At 36.9% G+C, this 13,018-nt stretch overlaps 1 protein-coding gene across 1 annotated transcript in view; it reads left to right on the top strand.

The window, feature by feature from the left end:
- Window positions 1–1,401: 1,401 nt before the first annotated feature.
- Window positions 1,402–13,018, top strand: part of LOC132149092 (germ cell-specific gene 1-like protein) — a 37,117-nt gene continuing 25,500 nt past the window's right edge. Inside the window, exon 1 of the mRNA XM_059558033.1 lies at window positions 1,402–1,966. Within this exon, the coding sequence (XP_059414016.1) occupies window positions 1,678–1,966 (289 nt within the window). The 5' untranslated portion in view covers window positions 1,402–1,677. The remainder of the gene's footprint in view (window positions 1,967–13,018) is intronic.

Below are 13,018 nucleotides of genomic sequence, written 5' to 3'. Positions count from 1 at the left end.
GAGACAGAAGTCTGTGTTTAAATCAATAAAAGCTGATTTTGCTCTATACACACTAATTCAGTAAAGAATTCTTAGATTCAGAGCTCTAACAGGGCATATAAAATGCCCATAAAATTAAGTTTAGAGAAAAAAGCCAAATAGCAACAAATACTGAATGCTTAACGGGGCTAACGTTATCAGGATCAATGATAAATAAAAATGGCCATGATTATGATAAGAAGAGTCCCCTCCCCCCAACACAGAAATCTATAATCTAATTTAAGTTCTTAAAAATGTTATCTCTGTATGCAACTGTATGAGTTTAAATATAAGTGTGTGTGTGTGTGTGTGTGTGTGTGCGTGTGTATTACAAAAGTCACTTTCGCTTGGAGGTAACCATACCAATAGTACAACAGTATGTATACCGCTCTAGCGCTTAGATTTTCGCATCACATATAAAATCACAATTTACAGTCTTTAGTCCTTTTCACACATAAAGTCTTTACTGGTAAATTACCGTTAATAGATCATGTGTGAACAGGATCTTTTAAAAAATACCGGGTTAATTTGTTCCGGCAATTTACCGGTATGAGAAGTTAGGCCAGTAAATTACCTGTAATGCACTCTCAGTGAAGTGTGAATGCAGAATGAGATTACCGGTGTGAGCGCATACTGTACAAGTTCAGGATGCACTGACGTAAAACGTCTACTTTGGGCCAAACATAACATTCTGACTCAGATGATCCAATTACCCTGCACTGTAGTTCAGTTTTAATTTGTCTATTGCAATGTCTCTGGGCAAAAAGCACTGCATGAATGTGAATGTTTGATGCAAAAATGAAAACATTAACAAAAACACTTACCACGTTTACCCTTCCATGTTTACAAACTCAACACCTGGATGCGCAGGTTATTAGATGTAATTTATAGTACATGATGTCACAGAATTTACCAGTATTTTGAAATTGATGTGTGAATGGCGCTTTCCAAAAGGCAAAATGTAATAAAAATTCCGAATCCAGTTCCGGTGTCTGTAATTTTTCTGCAATTTCCTGTGAGTAAAAGGGGCTTTTATTGAGGTTTGGCACACAACAAGAACTTTGCTTGACCCACCCAAGAACGATAAAAAAAAAAAATAATATATATATATATATATATATATATATATATATATATATATATATATATATATATTAAGGAATTAATTAATTAATAAAAAAAAATAAGCCTACTAAAATTAAGTCCTAGGGAAAAAAATAAAAAGTCAAGTATGTGTAGAATTCGTACACTGACGTCATTGAGCAAAAATTACTTTTACAAAATAGACTGATGATCCCAATAGATTCCAAAAACAGTTTCACATCTGCAACCTACTAGACAGCAGCGCAAGAATGAAATAAATAATAGGAAAGGGAGAGAGAAAGAGAGAGAGAAAGAGAGAGAGAGAGAGTCACAACAGTTGGCAGCGTGAGTGCTTGTCTCAAAGATGCCTCAGAGGTCTTTCTTACTCGAGTCACGTCTGTCTCGACGCGAATGGATCCACCTGCGAGCACCGGAGACGCTCATTTCATATGTCTGAAGATCAAACCTGTCACTGTCACTTCGGGCCGGTGAGCAGAGGTGAAGTCAGCGCAACCGCTGCGCTTTCCTCGCTCCAATCAAGGTTTTTCAAGTGTGTGAGCCACTTCTCACAAGACTATGAAGACCACTCGAAAATGCCGTGCTCTGCTGTCTGTGGGGTTAAATCTTCTAGCACTTTTATTCTCAACGACGGCGTTTATCACGACCTACTGGTGCGAAGGGACTCAGAGGGTCCCGAAACCCAACTGCAGTAAGGAAAGACGGCATAACTGTATTGACTATGGGGTGAACGAGACAGACCCGAGTAAAGTTTACTATAGCTGGGAAACTGGTGACGACCGATTTCTCTTTAGGCATTTCCACACGGGGATCTGGTACTCGTGTGAGGAGAATATCCATGGAGGAGGTGAGAGTTCGTTAAGTCCGTTACATTTCAAATTTCAAAGCGAAGGCATTCATTGAGACTCGTTTTTATTGCTTATTTGTCTGAAATTCGGTGTTTTTTGGCTGTTTATGTCTCAAACTTTGATATAACATTCTCATTTTGTCCTCTATATACTTGAATGAATCCATAAAAAACTGTGTAAATTAATGTCAAAGAGTGCCATTATTATGTGCTATCTACTTCACTCTACCGAGGCTTTTTGATTTACATTTAAAAAAAAATGTATATGAACGTTGCTAACACTTTGGGGATAAATAAGCCTTTTTCACACTTCCGGGTTTTGTGTTTCCGGCGTTCGCCAACGCAGGGTAAAGTTACTTCCGGTAACAATGGCGGAGTCGAGGAGTTAGTGTTGCTGTAGCATCCCTCAGTGCACTAATTCTAAACAAAAACAACCATATTTGAGATTTCACGGGTATCCTTTAAACAAAGACCACAAAAAGAAATGGATCGTTGCTATTAGACGAGAGGAAGGGTCTACTTTCGTAATTCGGAAAGGTAGCACAAATGTCTGTAGTCAGCATTTTACCGATGCCAATTACGTTCCAGGAAGTTCGCGTCTGAAAGTTGGTTGCATTCCCAATCGTTTTCCGTGGAACAATTTCCATGTACCCCCTCAAAAGCTGTCAGCTTTTGAGAGAACGTCTTGCGACTTGGAGTGGACGTTCGTGTTCAGGAGCAGCAGGTGGTAGAAACTGCACCTAAAGAATCCATTCAAGTTGAGGAACATGATTACGCTGCACAACCACCTCCAGGTAAACTTTTTTTTTTTTTGCCTATTGATTATTCTATAATTGCAGGTACATTTGTTGTCCAAAGCAAAATTTTCAAGCCTTTTCAAATAGTTTTTCAAATATTATTAATAATTTTATAATTTTCTCATTGTCGTTGATCACAGGATGTAAAAGGCCATAAGGTCTTGTATAGCTGGAAATAATGATCTCTTGTTGAAATTACAGTGATGTATGTGTGTGTCTGTGTATGACTCAATTCTTAAATACTATTAACATTCTCACTCTATTTTAATAATATAATTTGATGGTGCCAGAATGTGTGTGTGTGTGTGTGTGTGTATATATATATATATATATATATATATATATATATATATATACACACATATAATGTTTATATATATATATATATATATATATATATATATATATATATATATATATGTGTGTGTGTGTGTGTATGTATGTAAAGTCTGTAACATCTTGTGATTCATGACATTGAGTAACAAATAAAATTATTGAAAGAAATGTAAAAGCAGGGGGAAAACATATTTTGGACACCAATTGTACCTGCAATTATAGAACGACCCTTTTGTCTTTGGTGCAAACAGTGTACTGTGACGTGAAATTTACAAATAGTATGACTAACTATATATATATATATATATATGACATTTTTATAGGTGCATTAGATGAGGCTCTGCAGTACATCGAAGAGCTGGAAGCAAGGTTGTACAAAATGTCTCTAGGAAAACAAACAGTACTGAACAGATTTTGTGTTTCTGATCAAAGTCTCAGATACTACACAAAGATTCCCTCACAGGAAGTTTTCCAGGTGTTCTGGGAGTCTATATGTCCATCTGCTAGCAATCTGGTGTACTGGACCAAGGCACAGAGGATGGGTCAGGAAGCATCCCCAAGCCCTAGCCCTGCATGGAAAATCCATCTCATAGATGAACTGTTCATCTACTGCTGTCGGGTAGCTGCTGGACTGAGGGAACAAGTTATTGCAGACATTGTTGGAGTAAGTGTGGCTACTGTGAGTAGGACCATTATCACCTGGGCTAATTACCTGTTCTTTGTGTTGGGTTCAGTACCCATTTGGATGTCAAGGCAACAAATATGCTCCTCCATGCCAGAGAATTACCGTTTGTTCAGTCCAGACCTGCGAGTCATCCTGGACTGCACAGAAATCCGCTGTGAAAGCCCTAAATCGCTGACACTCCACTCTGAGATCTTCTCCAGTTACAAGAGCACTACCACATTCAATGGTCTGGTTGGGGTAGCTCCGTGTGGTGCAGTGACTTTTATCTCTCAGCTTTATACAGGTTCAATCTCTGACAAAGAAATCACAAAGAAATCTGGGATTTTGGACCTGCTTGAGCCTGGAGATGTGGTCATGGCAGACAAGGGGTTCACAAATGAAGATATGCTCTCCAGTGTTGGTGCTAGACTGATAATTCCACCTTTCAAATGTGCCAAGCAGTTCAGCAAACAGGAGTGTGAAAAAAACACAGGCCAATGCACGCCTCAGAATTCTGGTGGAAAGGGTGATTCGAAGGGTCAAGGAAAACCACATCTGGGATTCTCTTGTGCCACTGACATTGTCAGTAAGTATTAATCAGATCTGGCATAATTGCTGTTTTATGGTTAATTATCAGGGACCAATGTTTCTTAAGCAGTGATTGTGTATTAGCATGTTAGATTTTATTAGAATGACCGATTATTACAATAGTAGTGTTAACTTTTGACAGTTTTTAAATATTTTTTTGTTAGTTTTTCAGTTAGTTGCAATGCATACCTTTAATACTTACCATAATTAAATGTGTTTTTACTTTTTATTGTAAAGTAAAAGTTTATCTGTGTATATTGAAATTATTTATATTAATTTTTCGCGAAAATAATTGGACAGACACAATGAAATAGCTGACAATAAAGTCTTTTTATAATAATTCATGAAAAAAAAATTGTCAACTCTGTTCTGGTGTTCATTGTAATTTCACACATTGTATTAAATAAATATATACAACCAGTAAATGTGTATGCATATCATATACGTTACAGAATATAGAATACAAAATGTATTCAGCTTGGTATGCACATATTTACATCTAATTGAGAGCAAGTACTTTATATTTAATGTTACAGTATAATTTGTGATTTATCTAATATGTTACAAAAGATCTACACTACAAAATATGCTACAAACTACTCAACTACATAAAGTATATACATAAGAATAAATCTTAAATTCATATTATAATATGAACAGAAACTGTCCATTCATACCGCTGACAGATAGACACCCTTGTAAACGTTATAATAGTACAAGTCTAGCTTGTCTTTCATTGATGCTATGAAGGCATCATCTCGCCAGATCCTCTGTATTGTGCAATCTGATTTCGTGTCAGTCACAAGGTCACACCAATGTAGACCAGTAACTGCAAGCTGACCTTGTACCTGCCAGTAGTACTTATGGGTCTCTTTAAATTTGGCTATTCCTCTTTGAATTTTCACAAACGGAACCTGAGCAATATTGTCAGCAGAGGTGCATTTTACCTCCACTAGTCCAAACTGCAATTTTTCAGATGGATCGTGGACTTGTCCGTCTGGACTAGCTACCAGATGTGGTACTTCTGGCTTGATAATAAAGCCACATGGTAGGACACTAACACTGGATGTCTCAGAATATTTTCTCAAAATATCTGGCTCAAGTTCAAGGCCACGTTTCATAGCATTTGTCTGCCTTGTGCCCTTAATGATTCTTGTGGCCAATGACTGACTAGCTGAATCCCCAACCACATGACAAACCTCCCGGAACCTGCTTGCAGTAACCCTTGAGTTCCGAATTTGTCCCCAAGCAGTGCATTTTGACTGTAGTCTTGTGGCCTCTTTAATCTGGCAAGCTGAGCTATGGGTAACTTTTATAGACTCCAGATGAAGTGCTTGATGGTGTGTGGGCACAAATTTAAAATTACAGCCAAACTCATAACCAAGCACAGGTAGTGGGGGAAAATTAACATCAGGAACACCTGAGGCTATAGGGGGACATTGGTAAGAAAGTGGACTGCCACGAGGTACAGGACCAAATTGTGAGGGGACCAACTCTACTTTTGACATACCCTCAAGTATGTGTGCCAGCATAGGCTTTGGATTTATCCGATTTAGTTTTTCACCAGAAGCCAAGACATCAGCATCTGGAAGGGGACCTAAAGAAATGAACACAAATTATGAGTCGTGAAGACATTAAGCTGTAGCTGTGCGCACACACACAAACAAACAGAAACAAACAAACAAACAAACACACACACACACACACACATAAACAGAGTTGTGAATTACCCGTGTAAGCCTTGTATAGGGTAGACTTGATTCCAGTCTTCCCAACTGATTTTGGTTTCACTATACAAAGTTCACTCACTGCCTCTGCATGTCCCTTAATATAAAACAAATACAGTAATAGTTAAAAATTGTTTATTGATCTTCGGTGATTTTCATTTTTGTTACTTAATCTGAACTCTTGTTCATTATTAATCTATGTTTTAATGTTTACATATACTTTCTTTGAGTTAATAGTGTTATTACCAAGTGCAGAAAAAAAAATACATGCCTGTTTTCTTGGACGATGCCATCTCTGTGGCTCACTCGTGCAGGCCAGTGGTGGTGGGATGGTTTGTAAATTAAGCTGCACGTAGTGGGCTGTCTGATACAAAAGTGCTGCACAGCTGCAAATATAGGCAGCAACACCAACGACCTCTTCCGATTCCAATGCTATCTGTTTGAGAAGACAATTGTTTAGCTAATTAATTGTAATTATGAGCTGTCAGCTACATTACGTGCTTTTAATTGAAAGCTGCAAACAGCAGCAAAGGCAAGAAATTAGATAAAGTCTGCAACCGCATAAGATTTAAGAGACGTAACTTTAAAAAAAGAGAGAGAAAATGTTACGACAGGTAAAAGTAAAAGAAAGGGAATTGAAAATCTGCAACCGCAGTTATTTTAACTAAAATGGAGCGACCTGCAGTCAGAACAGCAATAGCTGATCTGATGAACTCATAAGCCAACAGGAATATTATTTACATATAACCTCAAGTGTGTGGGGCTCCTCATTTTTCCTCATAGAACGATAACACCTTGCTCTCACTACCACCTTCCGTTCAACAACATTCGAGACTGAACACATACGAAAGGGTTAGCATTCATAATGTTGCAGATGCTAGCGTCAGCTATTTGTCAACTTACCTTGATAATTGTGAATAAACTCCTCAACAAAGAATTTATAGCCCTTGCTCCTTTAGTTGTTGAATGTCGTCCAACTATTCTTTCAACATCCTCGAATCCGAGTCACGGCAGCGTTGAGAGAGAAGCAGTGAAATAACGCTCCATGTTGTGGAAATGCCGGTGTTTCAGCTGTGGCGGAAATAAGTTTACCCTGCGTGACGTAGTTTCCGGTTGCGTGTGAAAAAGGCTTATTCTCACAATTCAGACTTCTAATTTTGCTGTTCATTAATATTCTGTAAGGTTGTGAAGTTTAGGCTGGCTGTTGGGTAGGGTTAAGGGATCTAGAGTTCATGCAGAATAAGGCATTAAAATGTGATTTATAAGTACAAAACAAATAATATGCTTAGTAACATGCATTCAAAAAGCAACTAATTGATAGAATTGGTCCCTTAAGAAACTTTTTAATTCATAACATGTACAGAAAAAAAACAGCAACTTTAAAAACATAACAATGTGTTTGTGTTAGTCATTTAAATGTGGCCAATATACACATTTGTGTTGTTTTTGTGGGACCAGTATGTGGGAAAGTGTTACAACTCTTCCATTCAGTTTATTTGTTTTAGACATGCAGGAAAAGCTTGTGCATTATTAAAAGAGTTAAACAAAATAAACTGCTAATTTAGATGATATCTGTCAATTAATGTCCATTAGCATTCATTAACATTATTAAATTGTATATAATTAAATGATATAGAGTATTCTTGCACTGCGGGGAAAACTTCAACAGGTTGTGTGTAAAGCAGTGTGAATGTGTTGTGCAATGGATTTGAGTGGAATGATTGTGTGCCAGCAGCTTTGGAAACATCTGTCAGGATTTACTTGCTCTCAGTGAGTTTTAAGGAAGTTGGTAAAGGCACTATTAGATAACCACATTCCCCATGGAACACAGTAAAATAAGCAGCACTTGGATAGCCTCATATTTTTAAAGGATACTCTCTCTAAAATGTTTTTCTTTTTTTTCTTTTTTTATCAGGTTAGTTTTGTCAGAAATTTTATGTTATATCATTATTGGTTATCAAACATACATCAATATTATCCTGCAAAAGGAATAGAATATGAAAGGAAAATGTCACTGTGTCTTTTGCTGTGTCTTTCATGTTTAATTCAATCGGTTTTCAGAATAATCTTTAAAACGGTTGTCCAGACAGAAAACCAGTTCTTTAATATCCAAATAAACTATAATGAAAAAAGAAGTGAAAAAATCTTTAACTAGTACATATAGTATGTACTAGTAACATGCGGAATGGACTTAATGGCATGCTTAATAAGTCGTTTATTTTAAAAATAATTGTATTGCTCACAAAAACCATACTTTTTTAATCTTTTGGATTTTAGGTCAAAGCAAAGCTTGACAAGAAAATATAAGTCAAGGGTTAATTCTGTAGATCATTTTATTATGACACTATGCACTACAAGGTCAACAGATAAATCCAGGTTACCAGGTTCAAAGTTGTATGTGATCAGTTCACTGGTCTCACAGACCCACTGACATAATGTCTTCCATACACAGACATAGACATAAAGTTTAGTATTGTATTCAATTTAATCCAACATAATTTGTCAAGGGAGCGAGTGAAGGTCAATGTGTGTTACGCTGATGAGGATTAAGCTATGTGACTTAATGAGTTTTTTTTTCTTCTTCTTTTCTATTTTGGTCAGCGTTGCTGTTGACATTCTCTTCTATCTAGTGATCAATGGGATTTATGATTAATCTGACAATGGTGTCAGACAAGCTTTGTGCTGAAAGCTCATCACACATTCACACAATCTTCGCACAATGATTTATTGTAATCATTAACATAATATTCTAAACCTATAACATTTGTGCATGCAATGTCATCTTACAGACTCATCGGGGCATGAGTAGAAGAAATCATGATTGTAAACCAAAGTCAAGATGGTTTTGACAACTGGTCAGTTGTCAGTTGCTTTTATACATTCTCTTAACATCTTGGTGATGTTTTGAACCCTTTTCATGTGCAAATACAGATGCAGTTTAAATGCCTATATTGCAGAGTCATCAATAACTGCAAAGATTTATAAAGTGACTAAAATGTCCTAGAATTTGATAGTTCTCGTGGTGGAGTGCACAGCCAAATTCATAGAGGGCTGAAAACATAGCGTGCTAATTAATAAATCATACTTAAAGATCTCTTCTCTTTGCCATTCCCTGATCACAGTACCACATGAAAATGCTAATGGCCATCAAATCATTCACTCTCATTACCATTGCAATTACCCTCCACCAACCTCAGATAGCAGATTAAACTCATTACAGGTCTATCAAAAGCCAGGGGTCTTTATTCCTATGGAATATTGTAAGAACAGGAATTAACTGAATGAAGATGATTAGAGCTTTTATATCCATAATGAATGAGTCCACCCATGTCACTCTGATTCCTGCTGGGTAGGTATTGGGAAATTAACTGCTTATTCTTCTCAATATGTATGTGATACAATTGCATCACATTGTGCCTATGAAAGCATTTAAGTTGTAAAAGCATATCGATTTCTTGAATAACTTTGAAATGGCAGCTTTTCTTTTTAAGATTTAAAATAGCTCTATTCAAATGTGTGAGTGACCAGTTTACTAATGAGTCTGTATCCAAAAAGGGACTAAAATGAATCATGGGAGACATTCCATGTTATTGATATAAATGTATTTCTCCCGGGGCAGTGAGATTCCTTATACAAACTGAGGAGATGTTACCACGGGCCACTTATCTGCAATGAGAAAAGAAGTGCACTTAGAAGGTCCAGAATATGAAATCCAGAATATGACTCCCTAGCATGTTCAGTGGCACCCTAATATGTGATCAGTCACACTCTGTTTGATTTTTTCTTTACTTCGTCTGTCACTAGAGGGTATGTTTCTGTAAGGACCCACAAGTGGTATATCATTTCTTTTGATTTCAGTGATTGAACATTCAAAAATCTCATTTTTCCTGGCTGTTTGGCAATGCAATTTATCTGCATTCATATGAGCTGCTTTAGACAAGTTTTTAAATGCTACTTTAAAACTTGATTTCCTAAGGTAATAAAACATTGAAAAGTTTGTGGGATCTGTAATGTAGACAATGTAGTACATAAAGTTTTGTTGAGTCTGACAAGCCTGGAATTATGAATGTTGTGTCTGCAGACTTACGCAGTAGTGCCAATATATGTATTACATTATTTGAACTGGGCCACACTGTAAGAGAAATTTGAGCCATAAATAGACAAAGGAAAATGGAAATATGATAAACACAATAATTCCACATTAAATAGTTTGAAATGTTTTCTTTGCATACTTTTAATATGTTGTTGTCTTCACATTATCATGTTACTTTGGATCATCTCTCACTTCTATTTGACCTCTGTCCTTTAGGCAAAGCTAAGCATCTTCTTTTATCCCATCCGCTGGCAAGATTATTATTAAAACTTGCTGTTGCAGACTGAAGTTTTTTTGAAGAAAATGCCTCAAGTCTCAAATTATCCTCACCAGTTTAATTAAAAGTCCTATTTGAGAGAATGCACCAAAAACTCTGTTCTAGCCCAAAGACACAGGACAATCTTAATTACAACAGTTATTTTGGTTTACTTGTTTTATCGAGGAAAGTACAGACTCTCTACAGATTTATAGGATCACTAGTGATTAGTAACACGAAAAGCATGCTGTATACTCTCAATTTAACATTACTATAAGCAGTGTGAATAAATAAATGAATAAATAAATAAATGAGTGAGTGAGTGAGTATGTGTGTGTATCACAATCAAAAACATCTGACAGACACCGTAATAACTTCTAATAACACGAATTAACACTAATGCCTATTTAACATTACAGGATTTTAAGTCTGATTTGCAAGGTAACGAGCTCTCCAACAGGTTGGACTGTTATCGTGGGGAAATGAGGGGGTGATCTACTATGTGTGAACTACTTAACGATGCATCAAAGAGACTCGCTGTCGCATCACCAATGCCTTGCTGACGCCAAACAAATATCTAGCATGCCAACTCGACAATCACGTGGTATCAGCCAGTGATGAGAGAGCAAGGCATGGGCTGAGGTCGTTTGAGGTCAGCGGAAGAAAAACAACAGCAGCAACACATGGCTTTAAGAGAAGTTTGGACACAAGAAATGGAGCAATTTTTTTTATTGCACAAACAGTTTGCAGCACTAATTTCTTACCAATGTTAATTTTAAAATAAACAACTCCTGTTTCACTTGTTGTTTCGCATCATTCCCGTTCAACTTCTCACATGTATTTATGTGACAAAACATGGTTTGGGGACAGGATAGAATCGTTTGGTGACAGAGTTGATGTCAACTCCTGTGTTGCTGCATCCCAATATGCCTACTTATATGTATGTACTTTTTTGGTGAAGAAAAAGTCAACACTTTTGAGTGTGTTGTAGAGGAGTAGGCAAGCTTTGGGACATACTATCATGTCACATATTTGTATCTTTAACGGACTGTTTTGTTGCATAGTAACACTGTAAACTGGCCTGTCAATCATCGTCACAGTTAACATCCTCCACATTTCATTTTATTTAACTTCCTACCATATCGGAGAGAAAAGAAGTAGCACGTTGATCTGCGAGCCATGGGTCTTCATAAAGAGAACTCTGCTATTTTTTTTTGCATAATGATGCATTTAAAAGTTAATGAACAAATACATGTTTATAAAAGGTTACATTACTGTTGCAGATGAAATATAAAACAGATAACATTATTATTATTTCTTTTTTACCAGGTTAAATGTTGATTATTAGTAACCCCCTTAATCTAAACCTCTCTACTTAAATGTCGGTCCACCATATTTGTAGTTTTTTAATGCGTTTTATTCGTGTAGTTCTCAACCGAATCATTCGTCAAAGTGCAATGGATTGTGTGTAATATTAGCCATTAGAGTGTGCATGGATTCACACCTCAAATATCAACCTGAAATAGTACAGTAGTACAGTAGTTCAATATACTATGCTTTGGGACACACTTTTTCTAATCTCACATACTATTTAAGATGGATAGGGTGAACATTTGGATGCAGCGTGTGACCCCTTGTTGCAGATCAAGCATGATATTTATTTTCATTGCTATACAGATGACAGTCAGATCTATGTCCCTCTTAGAAAGTCAGACTCCTACTGTGTTTAGCCGTGGCTAGCGTGTTTACATGACATTAAGGCCTGGATGTCTCTTAATTTTTTTAATTTTAATGAAAAAAAGACAGAAGTCATGGTCTTTAGTGGTAGTGGCACTTCTGTGACCCCGTTGGTTGATCTGGGTTCCTTAGCACAGTATCACAAGCAAATTATTACTAATCTAGGGGTAAAGGTGGACACTGACCTAAAGTTTGACAACCAGATTAAAGCTGTAGTGAAGTCCAGCTTTTTCCAGTTAAGGCAGCTGGCAAAAATTAAACCAGTCCTTCAGAGACAGCAGTTTGAGACAGTAATTCACGCCTTTGTGACCACTCGGCTGGACTACTGCAATGCACTTTATTTGGGGGTTAATGGGTCCTCCATTGCCCGTCTGCAAATGGTTCAAAATGCTGCTGCTCGTCTTTTAACTGGCACAAGAAAGTATGAGCACATTTCACCTATTTTAGCTTCACTACCCTGGCTTCCTGTTCATTTTAGGATTCAATTTAAACTACTCTTATTTGCTTTTAAAGCCTTGAATGGCCTTGCCCCACCATATCTCACCGAGTTGCTGCACCCCTACATTCCCAGCCGCTCTCTCAGGTCAGCTGACCAGCTGCTCCTGACAGTGCCTAGAACTAGGCTAAAACTCAGAGGAGAAAGAGCTTTTGCTGTTGCAGCTCCAAAACTATGGAATGAATTGCCACTACACATCAGACAAGTCTTCTCACTGTTTCATTTTAAATCTTTGCTTAAAACCCATCTTTTTACTCTGGCTTTTAACACCAGGTAATCGTGATTAATGTGATTTAAATGTGTTGTGTGGGCAGTGCATTTTATTTATTTATTTGATTTAATTTTACTTATATAATTT

This window comes from Carassius carassius, chromosome 9 (genome assembly GCF_963082965.1).
Source record: "Carassius carassius chromosome 9, fCarCar2.1, whole genome shotgun sequence".
In the NCBI taxonomy this organism is placed as follows: domain Eukaryota; kingdom Metazoa; phylum Chordata; class Actinopteri; order Cypriniformes; family Cyprinidae; genus Carassius; species Carassius carassius.
Note: the sequence above shows the minus strand (reverse complement) of the source record. Positions and strands in the feature narration are given on the sequence as shown.